This window comes from Cloeon dipterum, chromosome 1 (assembly GCF_949628265.1).
Source record: "Cloeon dipterum chromosome 1, ieCloDipt1.1, whole genome shotgun sequence".
Classification (NCBI taxonomy): Eukaryota; Metazoa; Arthropoda; class Insecta; order Ephemeroptera; family Baetidae; genus Cloeon; species Cloeon dipterum.
Window position 1 is genome coordinate 21,665,373 of NC_088786.1, and position 25,862 is coordinate 21,691,234.

A 25,862-nucleotide genomic window follows, 5' to 3' on the forward strand; every position below is an offset into this window, starting at 1 on the left:
TTCATATTTATTAATTCCAAAAAATTCAATTCCTAAATTATATGCGATCATTTTCATTTGCTAGAAAAGCACTTATCAAGACGGACAGAAAATTTTGCATTTTATAACATGTTTGATTATTTATATGTGAACGGAATATAATATCTCCGATGAAGAGAAATTTTGAAAACAGCCACATTGAAGTTTGAAATTGCAGCAATCATATTATTCTTCTCATGAGCACATTTTAACTCATGACATGTAGTATGGAGCGATGCCGCCTCACGCGGTCGCCCCAGCCGACTACCAGTACCAGCCGCGGATGATGATGCAGCCCCCGATGACTTAGTTCAGTTGCTGCACCCTCCGGACCTGGTATGCCGCCCCAGATATGCCTCACAGAGCGCAGGTTCCTCCAATTGTGCAGCCCACGTCCCCTGGCGCGAAAATGCCCCCGCCCGTCGCCATGCCCATATACGCCGCCGCCGACCAGCCACCCTGCACCCTCGTAAGGCCCAACCGCCCCGGATTGCGCCGCAGATGTTGCAATAACCATCGACTATTACCTGGCACGTCCTTCAAGCGATTAAGCAAAAGCAGTAGCCACCGACGCAAAATGCTGAATTATGATCAGTTTCGACTGAATGTTTTTTATTCTTATTTTATTTTAGGATTTACAGCAATTTTTGGGATACGGGCTGCGAAGGGGATCAATTAAAGATTTTTTTGTATACGATATTATGATACATAATTTGTATAAACTATCTGTGTTGGAAATGGATCGATTTGCTCTGAAATATGCAATTCAAAAAACCTCTGTATCTTTAATTTAAAAATATTTATTATTTCAAATTATAAATATCAGTGCTTTAAAAAAAACTTCATTATTGAACAAGCACCAAATCCAGAACATTTTTATCTTTCTCACATATCACTGTCATTGTCGACGGTGGGCATCTCACATGAATGAGCATCTGCTTTTGGACTTTTCCCTGTAACCAAAGAAATGGATTGGTCAGAAAAGTCATCGGGTAAATTTTTCAAGCACTGCAAATACAATAAAATAGAAACAACGCTAATTTAGAAACAACAAACACAAAACACGACTTACTCCATGCACTGTGTAGCTGCATTTTCTTTCCTGAAAATGTTAATTTCGTTTCTGAAGCTGTCTAGGTAAGCGCCGGCGAACTCCTCATTCAATTTTTCGAAAACCACTCCAAAACCACATTTGTCCTCAAGATCTTGCTTAACAAAACTAGGAATGCGAGCGAAGCCTTCACTCAGCTTCTCCTGAATTTGCGCGCGGTTTTGATCTGTGGACTGTCCTTTCTTTTCCAGCTCAACTCCTTTTCTGACCAAGTCCCACACCTCAGCAGTGTCTTTGTTCTTGTCGTCTTGCTGTTGCGTGACAAATAACTTGAAGGCGTCAACCATGGCAGCGTCCTCGAAATCCTTCAGTTCGGTGTTGCACCATGCCTCCAACTTTTTCGAGTCCACCTTCTTGAAAATCCGCTGGACGTCAGGTGATGGCATTGTTGTACCGGTCGCTGCACAAATTCTCAAGAGCTATAATATGCCTCAGTTGAATTCTCACTTAGCTGGAATAGACTTCATTCGAAAAGTCCCCTCTTACGAGTTTGCGCGCAAGTCTAAAGCCGTAGCATGCCAGCTGAAACGCGATCAATACAACGACTATATAATCTTATCATTCAATAATTAACAAAGTCACACGCAGTTGAGGCTAAATAGAAAGGAAAGTCACAAGCAAAAGCGACACCAATCCACAAATCAGAATTAAAATTATCTTTAGTTTCGTTTCCGGCGGTTAGTAAATTTTACGTAGGTTATTTTTACACACTCGGCGCGCGGTACGAGTTATTTCGCTTAGCGCGCACCTCACATACAAAAACACACAAGTCGAAAAATAAACTGGGCCGTGCGTCTTGAGAATTTCCTCTTGTTTATTCACACGGCGCGAAGGAACACCCTTTGCAGCTCGCTGCTCCTTCTCCACAAAATATATATATTCTTGGCGTTGGAGTCGGCTGAACACAAAGTCAATGGGAAGCGCCTATTAAATACATGTGTGCACGCTTCGTTTGGCAGGGAGAGGCAGATGTGTGCCCTGCATAAAATACCCGCAACGGCTGCCTTTAAATTTTGTAGTGGAAGTTGACGTCACCTGCTGATAGGGCCGCAGGTGTACGTATCATGCCGGCAAAATTAGACCTAATTTATTTTACAGATTTTGCTGTCGAAGAAAAGCGCGTAAAAATTATGTTTACTTGTGATATTATTTGGAAGACAAAAGGAATAACAAAAATACCTAATGGAAAAAACAAATTTTTGTGTCGTGAAACAGTTATTGATCGCATTAACTTTATTTTATCTCAATTAATAAACACTCTTTTACTATACCAAAAATATTTAAATGATTTAATCAGTCCAACCTCAAAAAACAAACAGATCAGTTAAGGGAGTTCAAGTCTTTTCGTGTCATGCTCTTATTAAAATTGATTTTCCTTACTTCAAGGATGATGGTGTTGACGGCGGGGAACACAATTTAAATTTAAGGCAGTATAACAACTTTCAGCTCACTTCTCAGCATCACAATCATTGGACTGCAACAATTGAAGATGATTTTATATTTTAGTATTATGACTTTTTACTACATACAGGTTTTGGAAAATAAATCTAAAAGGCTGCGTTAAGATACTTACATCTCACTTATTTATCTTGATATTGAGCTGTCGCGTCCTTGGCATTTAATTGAGTGTGCAGCTCTGACGGAAGCGCTCACTGCAAACAGATAAAAAATAAATTAATTTTATTTCAAGATATTACCAAAGGTAATCCAATTAATGAAGAGAAAATAATTGTTCAAATGGGACAATCCACATGAATATTTTCGACACAGCTATTTCTATCGATCGAAACTTGCCTAGCAGACGGCTCTGTCGATTTGTGCGCTTTCCTATATTCACTAATTTCCACCTTGAAACCCTCGATCAAATCACTGCCGAATTCTTCATTCAGCTTGTCGAACACAACGGTCAACGCCACGTTCTGATCAACGTCTTCTTTGATGTTGCTCGGGATATAGGCGAGGCCGTCGCTCAACTCTCGGCGAACAAGGGTCCGAATTTCATCTGTACTTTCGCCACTTTTCTCCCGCAGGGCTCCTTTTCTCAGCAGGTCCCAAACTGTTGCGGTCGGCCCATTTTTGTGCTGCGTGACGTACGAGACGAAGGCCTGGATCATAGCTTGGTCATCCAGACAGTCGAGTGTGGACTCGTCCCACACGATCAACTTGCGCCCCGCTTTCTTGTAGATTTTCTGCCGCTCGGCGGAACTCATCACTGCAAAATTGCTCTTCTCGTGTCACACACACTGACACTTGATGGTTGTTATGGTGCTGTTGGTGTGCACTACGCGGCTGCTAAGGACGGACTGCTCGGGAACGCAAACGCACACTTTCCTGCCACGAGCGTGCGCGAGAGTCGCGGTTCGCGGTTTCCTTTCGACTGTGAGAATCGAAGCCGAATCGGTGCCAAAAAATATTATGTGCCTGTGGGAAATTTAAAAGCAGCAGACATATTTAAAATAACAGAAAATATTTTCGTGCAATTGTTGTTACGAAAGGCATTTCCACACACGATATATATATATGAGGAAATTTGTTTTCGTTATGGCCGGGTAATAAAGTATTTTTAGGAATCATTGAATTAGTAAAGTTGCACAGTGTACACTTTTAATTATCTGCCAATAGTTACATAGAAGCGTTAACAGATTGAGCGCAAACGTTATTTTACATAAAATATAAAAGATTTTCCCGATCTGCCCTATTTAGAAAAAATAGGAGGATATAGAAACTGACAAAATAAAACGGGGAATATATTATTAGTATTATCCGTTGTCTTTGTTAGTGTCAGACTTTTCTTATTTATTTATATTTTTAAGATTTTTAATAACGCGTCTCAATAATGAGCCAAAAATTTGAAAATACGGTACAAGCAGAAATAGTCATATATATAACAATATCATGTGACCAACAAAATATCACCGTCCCAATCTCGAGATAATAATATTTTGTTGCGTGACCAAAACCATTTATTTGCACAAGATATCCCCAAGCGCGTGTTCATTCAAAAGCTAATTCTTATCTGGAGTACCCTATAGAAATTTTATGTACACATGCCTCGTTTTTATTTGACATTTTCATGATTTTTATCATGTATTATTGAAGTACTTTCCTTTGGGGTTTTCCTGAACCTTTTTTTATCACACTCGCACCAGCTCAGAACAAAACAATCTAATACAAGCAACACAAAAGATGCATTTGGCATTTAAAATTGGAATTTATTTATATATGCTGGAAAGTAGGTTTTGGAATTATTACAGAAAACTATACGTAATTTTTTTTTTTAAAAAAAAGAACATTCATACACAGCTAATCGCAGAACACTTGTCGCGTGTAGATGTAAAATAACATCATCTGTTTTCCTTTATGATAATATTTCTTGGCAGCTGAGCAAAGAATAATGCAGTGTGCCGTAATTATACGCCCATCATTAGAGGCACAGGCTGCAGGGAAATAATCCAGCTACATAATGAGACAGGTATATTATAATCTCCCATAAGTCACATCTCATGTTCTGATCCACATTAAAACAATGCAATTGATATCGTTCCATTGTTTTTTATCATAACAATTCAAAAATTAAAACAAAGCTGAATCAAAAAATGTTTCCTACCTTATTGCAGGATGTTTTCGGATTGAATGATGCTATTCTCGAGGATGCAAGTCGCATCCCCCAATACTAGAGCGTTGTCGTCAAGAACCAACAGATACGTTTGTTGGCCTGAAACAGAAATGAAAGAAGTGCAATCTGAAGCAGTGCGGCGAACAACAAAGCGGAGTTAAAAAAATATAAAACTCACTTTCAGCTGGTTGATCGGTATTTGCAATATTTGCGGCGGCAGTGTTGGCTTCGTTGATTAAGCTGTTACTGTCTAGCGTTTGAGAAATATCAATTGTAGTGGTACTTCCTGCAACAAAACGCGAGAGAGTAGGAAATGGCTTTAAACACGGTTATTTGTTTTATGGGTTTTAAGCACCATAAAATTCTTAAATAAGCTCTTAATCAAATTGGCATTTGCATTTTAGCTTATAAATTAATTGAGGTCATTTAATAAGCGTTTTTGTATTGAGACTATCAAATTAAAAAACTATTTAATTCACGAAATAACGATGAACCGGATAACTTTCTCTTATCAAAAGTGTTTGAAGCAAGGACAAGGAGCTGCGCCTCTTTATTGCTTTTTCATGAGCATAGATCGCCGCCAAGAGTGTTAAATGTTAGGATTTAACACGAACATCAGGCACATTTAGACAGACGCAGGTTTATGTTTACGGACTCCTGACAAAGAGATGAGCTTACAAAGTTAATTTCATGCTCACGCTCCGCAGGTAAATTTTCTCTATCTGCTATTATGTTTCCGTTGCATCATATGGCTGATGCGCTGCGGAGGACAACAATTTTTCTTCAAAAGGTGAAAGAGCAAAACCACGAAAAAGGTCGTGACCATTATCAGCATTGTGAAATCTCAAATGCCTTTTAGAAAAGCTCAAGTCATAGAGATGGACAAGGACGACGTGGTTTGTTGATGAATAGAAGCGGCTCGCAAAGTATCGTTAGTTCATTAATATTGATCAAAACGTCTCTCATTAGTCAATTCGCGAAATGACTCTAGCAAACGCTGCGTTGTTAAGTAATTTAAATTGATGGGATTTTTTAACCAAATCAAACTGGCCTGCTTATTTAGCAATAAAAACGAAATTTAAAATCATAAAAATAGTTAATTTCAATAAATTAATTTCTGGAGGCTCTTATTTGCTGCACATTTTGCAATATGGATCTTTAAAAAATGAAAAAACCCTGCAGAACATTTAAAATTAAAACAGCAGCAAATTCGTTATGGTAGGTGCAGAGAATAATTTTGATGATGCTAGGGCAAAAACGATAGACCTGATATCAGTGGCAAAAAATGATAGCTCATCATGGACAAAAAATATATATCATCGCAATTGACAATTTTTAATATTAAAAATAAGTCAATTTTTAGAATTTAACTTTAGGGAGAAATGAAATCTACTTGGAATTTATAACAATTTTCTGCAAAATAGTTGAGAATTTTTGAAATGATTAGTTGCACCATACCGGCATTAACCAATATTATTTCATTTCTTCTGTTTAAACATAAATTTAAATGAAAACATTAACTTCAAAAAACAAGGGGAAATTTAATTTAAAGATAGATTTTACAGAAGACTCCAATATATGCTAAAAACTAAGAATTTATACTTCACTCTTTATTCAACCCATCCCTGTTTTGAGTTCGTAGAAGAGCTATATATGGTCCAAAAACTATCTTTCCATAGACTGCGTGCAAACCTATGATGTAACAATTTGGAAAACCATTTTTGAAAAGCAACCACCCAATTGGATTTTACTTTTTATTTAGAAGTTATAAGCATTTTAGTTTCATGTCTTGGATAATTCATGATAGTTGAAAGTTATTAAAATTGATCTTGACTATGGTTCTTCAGGGCAAATTTGCCCCCGTGCATCGCCATTATCAAGCGGAATTGAAAAAGGATGGCTATATCAGTAAAACCTTTGTTTTAATAACCAAGACATTTCATACCAAGTCATTTTTAACAAGGGAGTAGTACAACCCTGTTATTATTATTTTGTTCTTGTAAGCAAATTTCATATTTTAGATGAAAACTTGAATAAACTTATGTTCTATAATTAATGAAATAATTAAAATTTTGCTGTACTTACCAGGGTTGGTAGATGAAGAATTCTTGTTGCTGGGCTTATGCATTTTTGAGTGTCGAATCAAGGAACTTTTATTCCGCAGTTGTTTACCACAAGATTCGCAACAGAACAGATAATCTCTGCTATGCGTAGATTCATGCACTTTGAGTACACACTGAAATCAAAAGAAGAAGATTCTTTGGTTAAGATATGGCACTGAACATTAAATAAGCTCAAAACTAACCTGCCATCTAAAACTCCTGTTGCATGTCTTGCAAACAAATGGTTTTATATCGTTGTGAATCCGGAAGTGTTCTTTCAAATGGCCAGCTCGCTTGAATTGTTTGTTACAGACGTGACATTCAAACGATCGCTTAGAGGAATGCGTCATCAGGTGCTTATGAAGAGCGTCTTTGAATAAAAAAGTTCTTTTGCAGATGTCACACTCAAAACATTTGCCACCTATTTTAAAAATGAATATTAATCAGCCATTTACAAATTTTGATTCGGTTTACTGCTGTTTTACCTGCGTGGTCATTCATGTGCAGACGAAATTGAGATTTTTCACTAATTCTTTTAAGGCAAATATGGCAACGGAAGAATTGGTTATTTTTCTCACAGCTTGCCTGAAATTTCATGTTGCCAAATTAATATATATCGGTTTCCATTATTGTAACAAACCTCTCCATCTAGTATGTCATGCACGGAAATCAGTTGCGCACAAACAATTTGCTGCCAGCAATCACTCTCTATGACGTTCTAAGAAAAATTCATTTTAAAAAATTTGATGTTCTGTAAATCTCCAATAAAGGAACTTACTTCAGCAGTAGTTTCTTTGTTGTGCACTTTTTTCGTATGTCTGTGCAATCCTCTTTTGGACTTGTCAACATAGAAACACCTGTCACATCTAAATTTGAAGTCTTCTAAATGGAACTGCAATTAATTTATCAAGCTTATTATTTTTTTTGTGAATTGTTGAAATTTTGACAAACCTGTAAATGTTTAGAGAGTTCCTTGATGCTGCTTACTTTAACTTGACATGAGAGGCAAGAGAAGTTTTCACTCTTTATTTGCTCAGCCACTTCTTCGCAAACTTCTTGCTCCGATTGAATGAAGTCCACTCGTTCTTTAGACGGAGCTTCTTCGTAATTTCTAGGGTCAGGCTCTTTTGTGAATGAGGATTCAAGCAGTTTCATTAAAGACTGCGAAGCATCCTTCTTTAATGAATCAATGCTGTCATCTATCAACAAAAAATAATTGGTAAAAATGGAAATCTGTGTCCTCACATTTCTGTTACCTGTAAGGGGCTCTCTGTCGTCACAAATATTTCTTTCTGGACTTTGGCATTCCTTGGTGATAATGATTTTCACTGTCTCCTCTGATTGGGATTGATCTGGAGGCTTTGGTTTGCTACCAAAAGCAGTTCTTTGATACTGAGGCAACAAATCGACAGGCTTAAAGGTGCATGGCACAACTGATTTGATGTGTCGAGCCAGAGTTCCTGATTCTCTGAAGGACATTCCACAGCTTTCACAAACAAATGGTTTTTCTCCTTAAATTAAGGCACTTCAGTCAGATGAGCTTTCATTTCCAACGGCAAACCTGTGTGGCGCCGAACATGTCGCTCCAATGAAGCTTTGGTTTTGCAGGCGAATGAGCAATTTTTTCTGTCACATCTAAATGGCTTATCCACGGAGTGCACGGTTGAAATATGAGTTTTCAAAGTTGTGGTCTGATTTTTTTATTTTCAATTAGAGAACATTTAACATGTACCCCTACTTACGTTTCTGTAAGATTTTCCACATATATCGCATGCGCATCTTTCTCTCGATCTAGGCTCATAGGATTTGTTTCGCTCGATTAGGCTCAAACCCGCACTGCTCTCTTCAACCGACAGCTAAAAATATATGTAATCAGTTAGTTCAATCAATGAAATGAATCTTGGTGTAAAATACATTTTGTTGCTGCTCATGCACACATTCTTTTAAATATGCAGGATGGTCCAAGTGAGGAACACTACTTTCCTCACCAACATTTACAGGAACTTGTAATTCTGCGACCCTTTGGATGAATCTGTTGAGACATTTCACGAAGTATTATAATTAGAGTATACATTTTCGTTGTAATAGGCACCTTGGAATTTGTATTCCGTTTAACTTTTGGGAAGAAAACAGGACTAAACTGCAGCCCTCATCATTGGTTTTGTGTAAAATTAAATCCTCAAACATTTCAAACTCTCTGGAGCAGCCACCACACCGATAGATGTCACAAGTAAACTGGAAGTCCCCTGATAGATTTTTGTTGACAATCCCTTGTTGAGGATTTTCTGTAATCATTCGGAAGAGAAGATAATTTATGACCGCAGGTGATCAAGGAATTGATCTGACTAATTTAACAATTTTTTATTGTTTTTACCACACATTTTTTCAGTGAATGGATATATTCAATGATTTTCCCTCTCAATGAAATTAATTGTGTGCATAAAATGCGTTCAAATTAAGCGTTTCATTACGTTAGTGTTCAAAAAATGTCAAAACACACATCAAAATTTTAATTTTTTAACCATGAAAAATACAAATTATATACCTTGTCCGCCTTGAACTTGGCACCCAGTTACTATATTTATGAGCAGGGGTTCTGCCATTGCCATCAGTCTATGGCTGCTCACAATCAGGAGACAGGTATTTAAATTACAACTATTTACAAACGTTCAGTTTTAACTTGACCTATGGATCGGAGCTTGTTTACTTTTTTAAATTTCGTACGTCTCCCCTCTCCCTGGATTATTATGCAATTCGCAACTTCCAGAGGGGGAGGGTCTCTAATCCTCCTCTTTTTTGCTTCTGTTCTGTTGGCAGCCGTAAAGCAGAAAGCAGAAACAGCAAACAGCCGAACTAGAAAACAGAAACAGAGAAGACATTCAAAACAAAACAAAGATGTCCGCTAGCGACGCCGCTGGACTGACCAAGACATGGGAACTGTCCCTGTACGAACTACACCGGACGCAGCAGAATCCGGTTACGGACAATTCGGAAATAGCAGTGTCTCCGCGAAGCCTGCACAGTGAATTGATGTGTCCGATTTGCTTGGACATGCTAAAGAAGACAATGACCACGAAAGAGTGTCTCCATAGGTTCTGCTCCGACTGCATCATCACCGCCCTTCGCTCTGGAAACAAAGAATGCCCGACTTGTCGCAAAAAACTAGTGTCCAAGCGATCGTTGCGTCCAGATCCCAACTTTGACTCGCTTATCCAGAAAATCTACCCGAGCAGAGATGAGTACGAAGCCCACCAGGAGCGGGTGATGGCCAAGTTGAACAAGAGCCACAGCCAAGCCGCCCTGATGAATTCCATTTCAGAGGGCATCAAGCTGCAGAACCAAAACCGGCCCCAGCGCCGTCCCAAAGGCACAGAAGCGGACACGACGCCGACTGGGACTGCTCCGTCGACTCCAAATCCACAACCAGAGGCTCAGGGCAGCTCAAGCCACGCTCCCAGCCCAGTGCCAGCGTCTTCCTCAGGACAGCAACTGCAGCAGACTCAACCACCGCCGCAACAGCAGCAACAACCGCCGCAACAGCAAAATAAGCCGAAGAAGATGAAAGTTTTGTCCTCTGACGATTCCGGATCCGACATGGGACACGAATCCACTGGAGAAGGAGAAAACTCGTCAGACCAGTCTTCAAACGAAATCGAGTTGGTCTTTAAGCCTCACCCGACAGAGATGCCCAACAACGCCGCTGTCAAGGCTCTTAAGGAGAACTCTATTCGATTTTTGAAAACTACAGCCAATGCGACAGGTAAATTTAAACAGCTGAGCAGCATTTTGTATTATTTTCTTTGAAATTTTAAATTCTAAATTTTACTGATCTATTTCAGTTGACCATTTGAGCAAGTATTTAGCGATGCGCATTGCAATCGATCTGCATTCCGGACCAAAAGAGAGTCTCATCAACTTCTGTATCTACATTTCGCCAACTGCAGGACATTATGTTGTCCTCAATGGAAACCAGACTTTGAGCCATGTCATCGATCGATTCTGGAAGGTCAAAGACCCACTTGAAATGTTCTACTCATGGAAAGAATCATGATCTGCTTGACATTTATCTAGACTGTAAATTTGTTTGATCAATATGTGAATTTCAATTGTGTATTCTAAGATATAAATAAAATTACCTATTTAACTACACGATATAATATGAGTTAGGTGTAATTTTAAATTAAGGCCACCTTCATAAAGTTTCTAAAGGCTAGAAACATGTTAACATTTACATACAAACGTTGAAAAAAGAAACAATAATTATCACTAAATTTTCTTCCAGCAAGAGTGAATACCCAGTGACACAGTTTTGCAATGGAATGCAAGACTTAAAGTCAATGAGCCTGCGTTGATGTTCACATAAAATCTTTTACTTGAACTTCTGATTAAATGAGTGCCAAACAAGATAGCTGAAAATTTAACACGGGCGGTATTGGGATATCTTTTGTTCCTTTTTTTACCCAAAATTTTTCCGGGACTACTGCATGGGAGAGGAGGGAGAAATCTGAGTTTTTTTCTAGGGCTATCATCTAATCCTCAAAATTGGTTAAAGTTTTGATGACGCATACATCACTATTTGACTGAATGCTTGAGAGTTTACAATTAGTACAGTGAAGCAAACAATCGAAAAATAAACTCGAATTTATTTTCAATTTAATTTTTGTGCTGCCGTCATAAAATGATTGAATTTCAAGTGAGTTACAGCGTTACAGCGCGCGTGAAATTTCAATTAATTAAAAAAAAAATTGGGGATGGTAGTATTTTTTCCCCAAAAACGCGAGAGAGACAATATACTTTATTACATATGTACCTAAATTACTTTTCGTCTTCCCTTACTCTCGCTCATTATATTTTAACCATTATAGCAGGCTCGCATTGAGCATTGACTGTCTGATGGGATGGGGAGGGTCAAGAACATAATGAAATGATGAGGAAGAGAAAAAATAAATTAAAAGACAAAAGATTCAGTTTCCATTGGTTTCCATCTCCAACCAATGTTGCGAGTCGGGCACGTCGTGCTGCGCGTGTTTCGATGTCTCGTCTCGTCCTCCTACACCCCTCTCTCTCTCTCTCTCTCTCTCTCTCTCTCTCTCTCTCTCTCTCTCATTCTCGACACTCATTTCTCTTTCACTTTTCCCACTTTTCATTTGTTAAACGCTATAACCCAATCACAATCAGTTCATCATCCGCAACTAAAAGTATGTAACTAATTTTGCATACATACACATCATTTTGGAAAGACCCCCACCGAAGATGATCTCTGATGGATTATGTACATATTAGGTGAATTATTTGATCTGAAATGGATTAGTTGGATTTTGCCGATTTTGCTGTTGCTCATGCCTAATATGTGGAAATTTGTGTAGCTTGCACGATCACTAATTGTAAGCGCCGATTGAATGAACCTGACGACGTGTGAATTAACGTGAACTGTCGGCGGGAAAGAGAAGTCTGAATGCTGATTGAAAAACAGGTAAATCGGGGAAAACCCGTAATACCATAATATAAAATCCCAAAATTAAACGTAAAACAAGCTCAAAAATTTATGATATTATCAATATTACATATACTTATGCCCATACGAGAAACTAGGAATATTCCGTACTTTTTCTCAAGAAAATATGTAGATCAAAACTTTTCAACTTAATGTATGTGTGTACATTTATGTATGTATGTATGTATTTTACATATGGAAAAGCTACAGTTTTCGCCGCCGAGTTACTGTTTTCACCACCCCTACTTTAACATGGGATTCTCATAAGAACTTGCGAGATGTGTAACGCGGCAGAAACTGTAACTTTGCGAACTTTACCATAAATATACACTGCAAAGTTTTGATTATTATTTTACAAAATTTTCCAAACGCATCGTAGTAAGTACGTAATATGTATATATATATATATATATATATATATATATATATATATATATAATGTAGATATGTACAAAAAAATAATTGTGTACGCTAGTCACAGCTAGCCTGCAAAGAATTTCTTGCCCTACGTACTATTCTGGTAATATTATTTACTTGATATCTTGGGAAGAATCTACAATACAATTAAATTTTTTTAAACAAGGTTGAATCATAGTCGTATTATAATACGTTTATATTGCACAAAATTATATACGTGGACGTGGTATTTTATTGAATTAATTAATTTTTATACATTTTTCATCTGTGACACATTATTGCGAAATCACATTGAAATAGGATAAAATTCATTACAATTCTGACATTTTATGAAACAAAATTATTTGTTATATTTGTAAAATTTTGGAAGAGGTTTGATTATGTTGAACTAGGTTGTTAAGTTTTCCAATACATAAAATTAACTATTAGCTGTTAGCGCGGGAAGTTAAAATATATTTTTATTTTCGCAAGAAAATCTTGTTTTGAATAAAAAAATCAATTATTTATGATACACGTTAAAATTATTCAAATCGTGGGATGTAGCATCAAAATTACTTGATTTCCTGATAACAACTTTATGAATTTTGATGTTTGGTGAAATTGTGTCGACAGGAATGCAATTATGGATTGGATACACTGCAACAACTGCAGCAGGCAACCTTGCCAGGACAAAGTCCTGCGATTCCAATTGACTAGCTGCGGCCACATCTTCTGCTCGCAATGTGTCGAGAGCAGCACCAACCCTGCGTGCAAAGTGTGCGGCTCGAAATGTAACTGCCTGCCGCTGAGCTCAAACATGCCTCCTGAGATCCAGAGTTATTTCTCTGACCCAGAGGAAACCATCCGAAAAGCACTCCAAATATACGCCTTCCAGAAAGGCCACCGACAGCGTCTGGTCATGCTGCGTGCCAATCGGTCCATCGAGAACCAGCTGTCTGAGGAGAATAAGAAGTTGCGAGCAAAGATGATCGAGCAAGCCAAATACATCGCCAAACTCGAGAATAAGTTGATTCAATTCAAGCAGATGACAGCTGCTCTCCAGACGCCCCTGCGAAACAACATGCACCTGACTTCCCCACGGACTCCTTCTTTCCTCTCGCCTGCGCCTTCAGTTAGCTCCCAAATGACTGCTGGTTTTGGGCACAGCCAGCAGGCGGAGAAAAGAGTTTCGCCTCATTTTGCTGGAACATCAGATATGTTAAACTACAACAGAACGGGCAACGTGTCAGCTGCACATGGAAAGGTTACGAACAGCAGAGACATAAGCAACAGGCAGAAGTGCAGCCCAAGAGAACGGTTAGGCAACTATACTCCAGATTCTGGTAGAAGTGGGGGCAAAATGTAAGAAATATTGGTGCTGTCAGATTGATGAGTCCAGTGTTAGAGGCTAGAGGCCTTAAGTTATTCAATGTTTTTACTTTGCACGGTATTTATGCAGAAATGTAATTAATTATTTGTGACAGATAATAGATTGCAATCAGTCTTCACGCCTGTTGAATTTGATGGAGCCCCTCCTACACTGATATTGTTTGGCTTGAAAGTTGACTAGTGACGTTAACAAATTGAGGAAAATATTCAACATGTCTGTAATTTTACAACTTCTGCTCAGCACATCCCATGTGTTGCGAGCTCATCAGGTCCCAATAACACCGCCTGCCCGCACCTTGACCTTTAATTGAAACGCCTGAAATTAAATATTATATGCCCCTGGAAAGGTGCGAAAATTAGAATGTTGAGATTTTAGAGCTACTTAATTAACCACCTTTTGCGATCTCTGTCATTGGGCAGCCAGGAACAGATTCCAGAATTTCTCAGATATCTCCTTAACACTGCGAAGATTATCTTAACAATGCGAGTCAACGGCTGGCATAAATGCTATAGAGATGGTGGTCAGATTTAGGATACTTAAGTTGAGCTAGTAGAAAGTCTAAGATGATTATTTATTTTTCACAATTAAAGTGTATGCTCCATATTTTCAGTCACTGTCTATTCACGCTTCCTCTTCCCAAACACTTTATGGTTTTTTCCATTTTGCTGAACAGGTTGGTCTTTAGGCTCCCACAGTCCGCTTCGAATGAATCGCTTCGCAACACCTTGATTCAGTCTTGGTGCTGCCGCTCTGTCCTTCAACTGTTTGGCTTTGTCCAAATGTTCTTTCACCCTACCTAGTGCATTTTTAACAGGATGGCTTGTAGCATTTTTTCCTTTCGTTTTTAAGTACACCCAGAACAATGAGTTGATGGTGTAGGTCTTGAAGAGGTCGATCTGTGCCTTGTTTGCTGCATCCAAATTATTGTATTTATCCTCAAATTCTGGAGATGAAAGCATAGACAAAAGTTCGTCAACTTGGTCAATTTTCTCTCCAAGCGTTGAGACATTTTTTTCCAATTCCTTGTTATTCAACTCGGACAAGTCGTCACTCCGCTTGGTCTCGGTCATCCTGTGAAAAAAAGGTCAAAGAATTTGAAACTACATAATACAAAAAAATACATATTAGATACATTATGTATATTATAATATCACATACATATCTCCATAAATAATTATTATCGTTATTATCAAACCATCTGAATCAAACGCACAAACCTACCTTTTATTACTAAAATAATTTTTTCTAAACTGAGATCCACACTACGACACGTTGGTTTGTTTGTTATTTACTGAACGCTTAGTATAATACACATTGTACCACTAACTTAAACAGGGAAGAGTGAAGAGCAACGCTGCGCCATCTATTATCTATTATTTAATGCAGCAATGATTCTGAGACCACGCCCATTTGTTTATAGTCTTCAGCAACACAGCGGATCGCAGAAGAGTATTCGCAGTCCTCGATTCTTAATAATTCCTCCGAGAGTTTCCACTTCGAGTTGTTAGCTTCACCACTGAGGTAAATATAATGAACTGAAATATTTGTTATGGCCATGATATTGATAATATTAATCTAATTTAACCCATTTTGTCAAAAAATTATCCGGAGGGGTTGAAAATTGTGATGTTGCGGGCTATCCTTTTCCGATCGATAGAAATTTCTAGAAACCGTAGAATTATTGAATCTATATCCCCGAAAATACCCCAGTTTTTCAATTTACTTGATTGGGAGAGATAAGCGGATCATTTCTAGAAAAATCACTGACAGTCTTCTACAAATTTTCAGTTAAAATGGTGGACTACAGCAAGTGGAAGGACATCGAAATTTCTGATGATGAAGACGACACCCATCCAAATATTGACACACCATCGTTGTTTAAATGGAGACATGAAGCTAGAGTGCAAAGAATGGAGGAAGAGAAGAGGGAGCAAGAGAGGCTCGCAAAAGAGAAAGCAGAGTTTGAAAAAAAATTAAAAGCGTCAAGCGAAAGTCCGAGCGCATTTGCACTAAAACAGTTAGAAGCTGAACGAAAGAAAATTGAAGAATTGGAGCTGGATGTAAAGAAAAAGGAAAAACTACGCCCCTGGAATGTTGACACGATCAGCACGTCTGGATTCAGCAAAACTGTCATTAACAACCCTCCACCGAAAAAAGAAGAGGAGCCACTGAGCGAGGAGGAGCAGGCTAAACGATTGAAGGAATTCACTGCTAAATACGAGAGTCTTTTGAAGAAGTACGGTATGCTACGCCGATTCGAAGACAGCAAGAAATTTTTGACGGAATACCCTCAGTTGGTGTGCGAAGACACCGCCCATTATCTGCTGATCTGGTGCATCAACCTGGAGATGGAAAGCAAAAGCAGTTTGATGGAGCACGTCGCTCACCAGTGCATTTGCATGCAGTTCATCATGGAGCTGGCCAAGCACATGAAAGTTGACCCGAGGGCTTGCGTGCCAGCGTTCTACAAGAGAATGGAGAGCTCTGAAGCTGAATACTTGGCAAGTTTCAACGACGAACTTAACAGTCTGAAGGAGAGGATCCGCACCAGGGCCAAGCAGAAGCTGCAGCTAATCATGGAGGAGATAGAGGAGGAAGAACGACAGAAGCGGCTTGGACCAGGTGGCCTAGATCCAGTGGAGGTGTTTGAGTCTCTTCCGAAAGAGCTGCAAGATTGCTTTGACAGGAAGGACATCCCCATGTTGCAGCAGGTACTGAGTACCATGCCTGAGGAGGAAGCCAAGTATCATCTGAAGCGATGCATCGACTCTGGAATGTGGGTTCCTGATGGAAAGAAAAAGGAAGCAGAGGAGGCTGTCAAGGTCCCATCCAGCTCTGCTACTGATGATGGTCCAGATGTTGATTAACTTAACTATCAAGACAAAATGTATGCTTTTGCAAGCATTTCTTTTCTTATTAATTGCGTCAAAATAAGAGTTAGTTTCACTGTTGTAAATATGTTTATGGAATTATTAAAATAAAATTGATGCCATTTATTAAACTAATTCATTTTATTCCTACGATAATCTTTTAATTTGATGGTGTTACGACAGTCGGGGTTCCAGGCGAGCCGACAACGTCAATGATTTCCCCACCTTGTATCTTAGTTGGACTTTGTTGAATCTGGGTGGTTGAAGAGGTGTTGCAGAGAGGGGTTAGCGTGCTGGTCGGCAGGGGGAGAGGCTTGTGCTGCACGTTCTGGAGCAAAATGATAATTTAATTTGTCATCCCTTCAAATCAAGTTACAATAATACCTTTCCTGGGCAGAGAGCGTCATGCTGGTGGCGAAGAGTTTGTAGTTCATAAGCACTGTTGGTCAATGCTGACCTCAACTCGTGGAGGAGAACCATGTCACTTCTCAGCTCATTGAAATGCGTGCAAATTTCGGGTGTGGCCATGGGGTTAACCTCAACGCCGAGCTCTTGCAGCATCTGTTCAATCGCCTTGCTCTTCTTCTGTCCGACGTTCGAGGGCAGTTTCATCCTGTGCGATCTCAGAAACACGCCACTATTTTTAAAGTCCGGAAATTTAATTCCCGTGAAGTCCAATGTGGGCTGATGAAAGCACAAGTAAGAACAAGGTTGGGGGTTTAATTATTTGTGTTACCACTGCCTCTGGTTTCGGGCGAGCCTGCTGTTGGGGCACTTTTTTCTTTTGAGCCTTCTTGTCCAGCTTTCGCGGTTCAGCTTGGCTGTCTGCGGCTGTGATCAATTTTTGCAAGTCCTGCGTTTTCTTTTCTCGTTCCTTCTTACGGACTTCTATCTTTCTGAGCTCAGCAAGCAGCATTTGCTCTTCTTCAATCTACAGAAATATATTTACATACAGCAGGAACATCAAGTCAACAAAATTTACCTGCTCTGGCTTCCTGTCGAACAGCCTCTTTAACTGCTCTTTTCTCCTCCTCTCATGCTCAGCATCAAAAACAAAAACTTTTGGCTCATGCGGCCCTGTTGATCTTGCCTGCTTGAAAATGGCTTGTTAAATACAAGTCAGTTGTTGTTTTGTTAAAATTTAACCTTTGTTAAGAGCCCACACACTTCGTAGTAGCGAGATTTGAGTTCTTCGATGGATCTTTGCTTTTCTGTTTGCCACCTATCATGAATTACCACAAATCTCAGATCAAATCTACGGCATAGGTCAAAGAGTGAGTCAGTCTCTTCCTTTGTCCAGCTATCAACATTCAAGTGCTGCTGGTATTCTGCGTCTGTGTAAGTTGGAACTGGTACTTTCTGCATATAAATAAAGTTACGTATCCATGAAAATATTCCAATAATGCACAAACCTTATTGAACTGAGCAAATGGGTACTCTTTGCCTTCATCAGCAGCTCTTCTCCAGTGATGAAAAGCAGCACCATCTGTCCTGGCGGGGTTTGTAAAGGGCATCCACTTCCATGGTCTAACTCTTCGCATGCCAAGCTTGGCTTTCATCTGTTTATAACCCGTCCCAACTGGAAGGCAAAAATGCAAAAAAATTATATGAATTAACATATCCAATGTTTACGCTTTTTTACCAGTGTCTGAAGGTATTAGAGGAGGAGCGTCTTTGTTGTCAGTGTAAAGCAAAGCATACAGCTCTCTGTGCATGCCTTCAGGCCTCTTTACCACATCCCGAAGAGGTTTTGGCTTCTTCCGATGCTTTTCATGACCCAGTATAGATTCCTTAGTCATGGGCTCCTGAGGGACAGGAGCCTCGTTTATGTCTAATATGTCCCGTATGTCAGCCATGATTCTTGAACTGGAATAAGAACAATTCAAATTACAATGTGATACGTGATACATGGTTATAGAATTTATCTTTTATGAATATGTGTACATAGATTCAATTTTTAATTCAGTTTTATTTCTTCAAACAAATTATTATATAATCATAAATTAAAATCAACATACATTAATATAGAATGCCACATTCATATTTGCGAGAAAAAGGCAGGCTTTTAGTAGCATTAGCAATTTATCTAATCGATGAAACTCATGATCAAAGTAATAGCATAATACTAGGTACACAATTATTATTTAACAATATATTTTGCGCATTTCGCAATATGTATCATACATTTGGGAAACTGCAAACTCAGACGCAATTTTATTTTTAAAGAAGTTAATGAAATATCGAAAAATCTAGGTTAAGACTCCTTATTTCCCTTTTTAAAAGAGAAAATCAATGCACAAAAATGCACTGTATAATTATGATTGGTGAAATCATGAAATAATCGAAATAATAATGCTTTTCTATCAATATCAATGCGAAAAAAATACAGTATAATTATTTTTTAAACCTCTGATGACGAGCTCGCAGTAGTCGCAGTTGTCACAGCAATGTTACTTCTCACCCTCTCTTGCTTTTTTAAAAATTTTGGATGAATAGTGCAGTGCAGTGCTTAAAATCGGCTCAAAATTCCATACAAGTATGTTCAAGGTACGGCGGCATTCGGCGGCTTCGGCGCCATATTTGTTTATGCTTGACTCTCTGGTCTGTGCTGTTTGTTGAGCCCAACCCATCTTTTTCCACAGCCATGCAGTTTGACCAACATGATCCTCAACTACGACTTCGCCAGTCTCTTGTTTCAGAAATAAAAATGGATAAATTAGTATGTATATGTATTATTGCATTAAGTCCTAAATGTTTTATTTATTTTTGGATTGATAAATTTCTATATAATTATATACAGTAATACTACTTGATATTTTTATTTACTTGTTATTTTTTACTATGGTGTCTGCCCTTCCCTCCTACGATTGGTTCAGCTTACATAGGCTGACCCTATCAAAAGGGGCTATCGTTGCTATGCTGGTGACGTATTACTTTGTTTTGTGTATCATTCTTCATTCACAATTCACATGTTTTCAGCGTTCAGTTCTTGTCATCTCACCTCTCACTATCACTGGAAATGGTGTTGTCTCCTCATCACTTTAATTATTTCCTCCACTTTAGCATCGTTTTCAAAGTTCGATTTTACGTTGGTGTTGACCGACCTTTTCGCTCCTGACTCGATGAGTTGATCTTTCGTCCAGGTCGTCCTGGTCGTCCAGGTATGTTTCGTAACACAAAATTTCTTCGTGTTTTTCACTGGGATCGTGCTTCTGCATCATGGCCGCGGCGTCGCCATTCACTCTCAATTTTTCGAATTTTTCCTCTAATTTTGTGGCATGCAATTATCATGCGTCAGCAGCGCATTAGTTGCACTTAATTCGTGGTAAAATAAATAATTTTGCCTCGATACATAATAACTACTGCTGGCCCATCGCATGGAAAGTGTTCTCCGTTCATGGCACAGTCAATTTAAAGTTGAGGAAGGTCAAGGCAATCAAGGTCACTGCAGTGCATACAGTGTTGCAAGACTTAATCAAAACTGGACTCATGACACAATGAGAGTGAATTGGGTGAATTGAGAAAAATTAAAAATATGAACTACTGGAACTTTCATCATAGGCACAGGCCAGTGCGGTTTACGGAGAGGTGGTTTTAAACCAAACCACACTAAAGCGAGGCTTGGACTTCAATGGTTGCGGTTTTTTCCTCTAAACCGCGCGCGTCGGGGGCAGATGATTAGTAATTTTTTTTACAGAAATTTTGAACAGAAAAAAATGGCTATGTATTGAATTATTGATCACAAAATTACGTTGTCCTGGTCGCGGTAACATTGCGCATCGTTCAACAAACACCCAAATTTTCGCTGTCGAATTTATTGTTGCCCTTTTCTTGCAGCAAGGAAATTCGCGTTTGGTTCTTAAAAACGACATACATGCATAAAAATACATATAAAATCGTCCTGGTCCCGGCAAAATTGCGTAACTTTCAAAAACCAAACGCGAATTTCCTTGTTGCAAGAAAAGGTCAACAATCAATTCGGCAATGAAAATTTGGGTGTTTGTCGAACGTTGCGCAATTTTGCCGGGACCAGGACGAAATCAATTTTTTATCATCATTTATCGAAAAATTAAAATTATGCCTTTTAATAATGGAAAAATTACACTTTTCGCCGCGACTTTTACAGTTTTTGCCACCCATTTTTATATTAACTGGCGAGATGTATAATATGTAACCTGGCGGAAACTAATTTTTCCATAAATAATTATTAATTCACCAGTTGCATAAACCCTAAGTGTTCGAAGCCGCCAACAGATGGCGCCACCGTAGACTTTCGATTTAAGGCACCCGTGGCGATTTCAGACTCAATCTAGCTACTGTGCATTCTTCAATTAATTTGCTATTTTTTGACGTGCTGAAAACCAAAATCGGTTCAGCCAATCGCCGTAGAATCGCGAAAAACTATTTTTTGAAAAAAAAAAATATTTTCCAACGTTTCTACGGCGAATGGCTGAAACGATTTTGGTTTTCAGCACGTCAAAAAAAAAAGCAAATTAATTTAAAAAAGCAAAATAGCTAGATTGAGTCTGAAATGGCAGCGGAAATGCCTTAAAACCGCTTAAAACCAAATTTTTAAAAAAGTCTGTGGTTGCGCCATCTGTTGGCGGCTTTGATAACTAAGGGTTTATGCAACTGGTGAATTGAAACATTATTTTGGTAACATAATTGAACCAGGTATACTCTCATATTATTATTGTTATATCCCAAGTATTAATCATGAATATGGAACAATTATTATTTCCCCTGTGAACAGAGAGGTGCCTAAAACGAACCTTTTTATTACTCTCGGCCAATGAGATCGCAAGGACTCGCTAGTCGCTACCATAATGAAATTGTGTAAAAAATGTAAACATCGTTTGTTATTTGATTATGTTTATCTTCGGTTGTACACTCTCGTGTTTAATAAATATAATTATTCATTCAATATTTCTTAGAGAATAATACCTGGTGAGTATTCGCTTATAACTTTTTTTTTTATCAAATTCATAATTAGACATTAATTTAATTTAATGATTTTTTTCCAAACTCCAATAATTGGCTTATAGAAATCACATATTTCATATTTATTTGCATCTTAATCCGTTGCGGAAAGGAGCAGCCCTTCATATATTCGCCCCCATTTCGATAATGCGAACAAAAAGCTCGGAGCCAACCAAATGTCGCCTGATATAATGCACTTTGCGTTGTCTATATCATAAGCTGATGGGATTGAATGTCATCTTTTTGCAGGTCGCAAGTGTGGTGCTCGCCGTGATTTCCATTGGAAATAAATTGCTCCAATGATAAACTTAAGTAAACTCGCTGAGTTGCGGAAGAAGAGTTTGGCACAGGAAAGCCCTAGATCAACAAAAAATTCTGTAAGAATAATAAACTTGGTTTGAATTTGGTTATATTTGTGGATCTTTCCTACTGTAGGACAGCCCGCCCGCCAAGAAGTCGAGAACGAAAGAGGGAGAGGCACCATCGGGCTTTGGCACTTTGCAGCTGAGTAAGTGGAACTTTACTGATCGCTGTTAAGAACAATTTTATTGTTAAATCTTATTAACTTCTTAGAAATAAATAAGCTCGTCTTTTGCTGTTTGTTTGCCTATTCATATTTTATTTACTTTAAATATATATTATGCTGTCCTTCAGAGTGATTGTTCGCACATTCCCGCAGTCATGAATAATCAAAAAAATGCTTAAAACTCATTCGATTTTGTTAACACTAATAATTATTCCAGAAAAATTACTATGGATGTAAAATTCTATTGTCAAATATAATAAGCACATTTGTTTTGAAAACATCATAGGCTCAAATTAAATCTAAAAATGCATTTTGTCTTTAGTGACTGTTGCTAAGTGGAAGATAGCAACATTAAAATCAATTGCTCATAATCATTGATATTGTTCTTGGAGGTTGTGCAAAAATGGCATATTTATCAACTATCAATCACAGCATAATGATAGATAAGATACCCAGATTTTCCTATCGTAGATAGTGTATGGTATTCCTGTATTGTGGGCATTTCCAACAGTAAATATGGATCATTTCTGTAATTTTCACGAACTCTGGTCATGCAGATCCTGATGGCTCATCAAAACGCCCATTACGCTTGACTCAACGTCAACAGTCGCAAGCGCAAAAGCGACAAAGTCCTGTATCACCCACGCGGTAAGATTATGCCTATTGGATAGTAGCCTCACCTAAAAAACTTGAATTGTGTTTATTGTTCCCTTTTGAAGATTTCAATTACTGCATTTGATACATTTTAGTTTGGCCTGAATGCCCAAAATTCAAATGGTATTTTATGCCTCCATATCCATTTTATTATAAAGTAGGGATCAAAAATAGGAAAAATTTTAATGTAAAATTTTGTTGCCCATGTCTGCATATACATAATTATATGAAATAAGGTCTGAGTAAAAGTTAAATCATATAATTTTTGCCATAATACATATTATAATGTTAATAATATTTCGCGAAATTTTGAATCTTCTCATCGCGATCTATCCAACAGTGTGAGAATTATGAGCTGAATTTCCCAGCGAAATGAATTCTGGTTTTCAATCAAAAAATAGTGCCTGCTGTGCTTGATTAGTATTCAAATTTTGGAGCCGATTTTCTTAGAAATTTAAGCAGCAAAACCTTGGAAACTTAAAATAAGCTTTCCTAGTTTTTAGGCAAAGGAAATTTACTTTTCAGAATTTTGCAGCACAAGATATGCACATGAGTAAAGTGACACAGGCCAATTTTAACTTCTTTTCAATTAGAATATTTTTTATCACCCCCTTGCAATGTTATATATGAATAATATTAACTAATTTTAATTTGTTCACAGTGACTTAAAAAGGTGCGCCTGGAAGCTATTTTCTTTCAACAACTGTATCTTAGAAAACCTTAGAAAATTTGATCATGGTAATTTTTAATTTTAAACCTCATGATTTTTTATGTATCTTTTTGTATAAACCATAGTGAAAGAAAATTAAATGAGATAATTATTTAGTCAATAAAATTTGTTATCTTTGGTTAAAAGTCTTCTAGCAATTAAATGTTTTTGATACAAGAACTTTAATAGTCTGATTGATATAATTAAGAAAATTAGAAATTATTATATAGAGAAAATAAAGTTAAAAATCAAACAATCGGTGAAGACGTTGATTGAGTTTTCTAACTATTAATTGATTACAATATACTGGTGTATTATTTTGGCTGATCTATAGCCATTCCTATTGCTTACAGAGATGAGCGAGCGCTCACTGCGTTTCGTCGATGTGCCGGACGTCAGTAATGCGGACAGAAATCGATTGGTCGAGGGGAAAGAAGTCACTGCGGTCAGTGCACAACCCCCTGCTGCACTGCTGCTGTCGCAAGAGAAACCGCAGACAAAAAATTCAACTAAATGTGTTCCACCATAAAGGTATTAATTTTGCTTCTTGACATAATTATTTCCGAATACCAAAATTACAAAAAAAAATATATATGTTTACTATTTTTACCGTTCGGGACAGTTTTCTTTGCCCACTGACAGAATATGGTGCCATTCTGCTGCGATTTCAAATATAATCTTTGTCCCTCAGCCCTTAACATAAATATAACAGAATTCCATTTGATGTTCTAAATAAATCTAAAATCAGTTTAGATTTCTGAGTAAAACGAACATCAGAGATTCTAAGTTCTTGACCAATTATTTTTCACGTTTCTAATGATTGGCTGAGCTGAATTTAGGTTTTAGATTAGAAATTAATTTTGTCTTTGTCTGGTATCCTTTAACAGCATATTGAAATTTTTGGAGGAGAAAAGACAAAAAATATTGAACAAATTTTTTCGACTTAAGTTATATTGCAATTTTGGTTTATTGTTTTGTTCACTCAAAAATGTATGCCTCAAAAATCACTGGACTGCATTGTTTAAAACCAGAGGTGAAATGATTTGCAGTGCACTGTTTCTTTAAACTGAATGTAGATTTTACCGCCTAGACCCGTTTTTTTATAATTTATTCTATATTTCTTTTCCGGCTGCAATTTTTGGGAGAATCTTGTAGAACAAGCAATCATTTTACTATATTATTTCGCAGTGTTCATAAGGGCATTTGAAGGCATTAAAATGCGCGATCAAATGGTATTTTGCTAGACACCCCAGATGAACCAAGCTCACAAATTTGTGAATTAGCTTTTTTTATTGGAATATGGAGCAGAAAAAGTCATGCTGCCCATGTTAGGTCCCCCTTTCAAGCACAAAAATTTACTTACAAGGAGGAATTTGCACACTGATATGATTCCATTTTCAGTAACTCTAATGATCTAAGCATAACCGGTCCTGCATCGAGAGGACGGAGCAGTTGATCATGCGCTCACCTAAGAGCAAAGCCAGAGAGTGGCCAGTCTGACCAGCCTTCACCAACTATATAGCTGATGATGTGTTAGGCTTCCTGTGGTCCAATGCCCAGCGAGTTGGAAGCTGAAATCGGAGCACTTCTCACCTCACCTATGCTGTCTTCCTGATGAGCAATCTTTGATCTCTGTGCGCACTTGCCTGTAAGATTCCCTTTGCTATTTTGCAAATTTTATACACCTATTTAAAAAGGAAAGGCTCTTTAGAGTTGAATCTGAATAGTCAGTATCCACTAGTGAGCTCGCAACATGATGTGAGCTTTAGTTCAAACTATTTTTTTCTTATCATGTACAAAAATATTTACCCTCAATGAAATCCTTGTACAGTGTAAGTAATAAAGCATTTTATGTTTTTGAAATTATAATTGCAATTCAATTTGTTAATTTCTTAAAATTCCTGTTGATTTCTTTCTATTACTTGGCTGCCATTATAGGCTAGCCAACAATTATTTGCGTAAAAGGCACTGAAGCACAGGTTTCGAACCTTCAGTA

The 25,862-nt window shown here is 37.9% G+C and overlaps 7 protein-coding genes across 14 annotated transcripts; 4 read left to right on the forward strand and 3 right to left on the reverse strand.

Moving 5' to 3' along the window:
* Window positions 1-798: 798 nt before the first annotated feature.
* On the reverse strand, window positions 799-9,563 carry LOC135940140 (zinc finger protein 26-like). Of its 5 annotated transcripts, none has more exons than XM_065484943.1 (18): window positions 9,393-9,563; window positions 8,940-9,132; window positions 8,762-8,879; window positions 8,590-8,703; window positions 8,409-8,538; window positions 8,104-8,358; window positions 7,799-8,046; window positions 7,626-7,739; window positions 7,488-7,565; window positions 7,333-7,432; window positions 7,051-7,268; window positions 6,831-6,981; window positions 4,924-5,031; window positions 4,737-4,844; window positions 2,703-2,781; window positions 2,510-2,603; window positions 1,091-1,651; window positions 799-971 (listed from the first exon to the last, which is right to left on the reverse strand). In XM_065484943.1, exons 1-14 carry the CDS (start codon window positions 9,454-9,456, stop codon window positions 4,738-4,740), a joined length of 1,998 nt encoding a protein of 665 aa, XP_065341015.1. In that variant the 5' UTR covers window positions 9,457-9,563; the 3' UTR covers window positions 799-971; window positions 1,091-1,651; window positions 2,510-2,603; window positions 2,703-2,781; window position 4,737. The 5 variants fall into 5 exon arrangements, with proteins under 5 accessions (XP_065341015.1, XP_065341002.1, XP_065340993.1 ...); XM_065484930.1 differs by having other exon boundaries at window positions 1,887-2,603; XM_065484921.1 differs by having other exon boundaries at window positions 1,878-2,603.
* Window positions 9,564-9,693: 130 nt separating this feature from the next.
* On the forward strand, window positions 9,694-10,996 carry Sce (E3 ubiquitin-protein ligase Sce). Its single transcript, XM_065484957.1, has 2 exons — window positions 9,694-10,607; window positions 10,687-10,996. Exons 1-2 carry the CDS (start codon window positions 9,743-9,745, stop codon window positions 10,896-10,898), a joined length of 1,077 nt encoding a protein of 358 aa, XP_065341029.1. The 5' UTR covers window positions 9,694-9,742; the 3' UTR covers window positions 10,899-10,996.
* Window positions 10,997-11,988: 992 nt separating this feature from the next.
* LOC135941639 (RING finger protein 212B-like) lies at window positions 11,989-14,523 on the forward strand. Its single transcript, XM_065487227.1, has 4 exons — window positions 11,989-12,130; window positions 12,214-12,320; window positions 13,371-14,099; window positions 14,222-14,523. Exons 3-4 carry the CDS (start codon window positions 13,381-13,383, stop codon window positions 14,223-14,225), a joined length of 723 nt encoding a protein of 240 aa, XP_065343299.1. The 5' UTR covers window positions 11,989-12,130; window positions 12,214-12,320; window positions 13,371-13,380; the 3' UTR covers window positions 14,226-14,523.
* A 221-nt stretch (window positions 14,524-14,744) lies between these two features.
* Rrp47 (Ribosomal RNA processing 47) lies at window positions 14,745-15,197 on the reverse strand. Its single transcript, XM_065485499.1, has one exon. It carries the CDS (start codon window positions 15,195-15,197, stop codon window positions 14,745-14,747), a length of 453 nt encoding a protein of 150 aa, XP_065341571.1.
* Window positions 15,198-15,516: 319 nt separating this feature from the next.
* On the forward strand, window positions 15,517-17,128 carry Cdc37 (cell division cycle protein 37). Its single transcript, XM_065487214.1, has 2 exons — window positions 15,517-15,648; window positions 15,916-17,128. The coding sequence occupies exon 2, from the start codon at window positions 15,921-15,923 to the stop codon at window positions 16,992-16,994; it is 1,074 nt and encodes a 357-aa protein (XP_065343286.1). The 5' UTR covers window positions 15,517-15,648; window positions 15,916-15,920; the 3' UTR covers window positions 16,995-17,128.
* On the reverse strand, window positions 17,120-19,584 carry DMAP1 (DNA methyltransferase 1 associated protein 1). Its single transcript, XM_065487211.1, has 8 exons — window positions 19,549-19,584; window positions 18,640-18,863; window positions 18,410-18,576; window positions 18,144-18,356; window positions 17,980-18,087; window positions 17,734-17,928; window positions 17,382-17,681; window positions 17,120-17,325 (listed from the first exon to the last, which is right to left on the reverse strand). Exons 1-8 carry the CDS (start codon window positions 19,554-19,556, stop codon window positions 17,158-17,160), a joined length of 1,383 nt encoding a protein of 460 aa, XP_065343283.1. The 5' UTR covers window positions 19,557-19,584; the 3' UTR covers window positions 17,120-17,157.
* A 312-nt stretch (window positions 19,585-19,896) lies between these two features.
* Window positions 19,897-25,741, forward strand: LOC135933936 (uncharacterized). Of its 4 annotated transcripts, none has more exons than XM_065475361.1 (7): window positions 19,897-20,158; window positions 22,227-22,354; window positions 22,413-22,485; window positions 23,061-23,151; window positions 23,819-23,895; window positions 24,220-24,397; window positions 25,309-25,741. In XM_065475361.1, exons 2-6 carry the CDS (start codon window positions 22,277-22,279, stop codon window positions 24,393-24,395), a joined length of 495 nt encoding a protein of 164 aa, XP_065331433.1. In that variant the 5' UTR covers window positions 19,897-20,158; window positions 22,227-22,276; the 3' UTR covers window positions 24,396-24,397; window positions 25,309-25,741. The 4 variants fall into 4 exon arrangements, with proteins under 4 accessions (XP_065331433.1, XP_065331431.1, XP_065331432.1 ...); XM_065475360.1 differs by having other exon boundaries at window positions 19,899-20,149; window positions 25,268-25,741; XM_065475358.1 differs by having other exon boundaries at window positions 19,900-20,158; window positions 25,268-25,741.
* The last annotated feature ends 121 nt before the right edge of the window (window positions 25,742-25,862 follow it).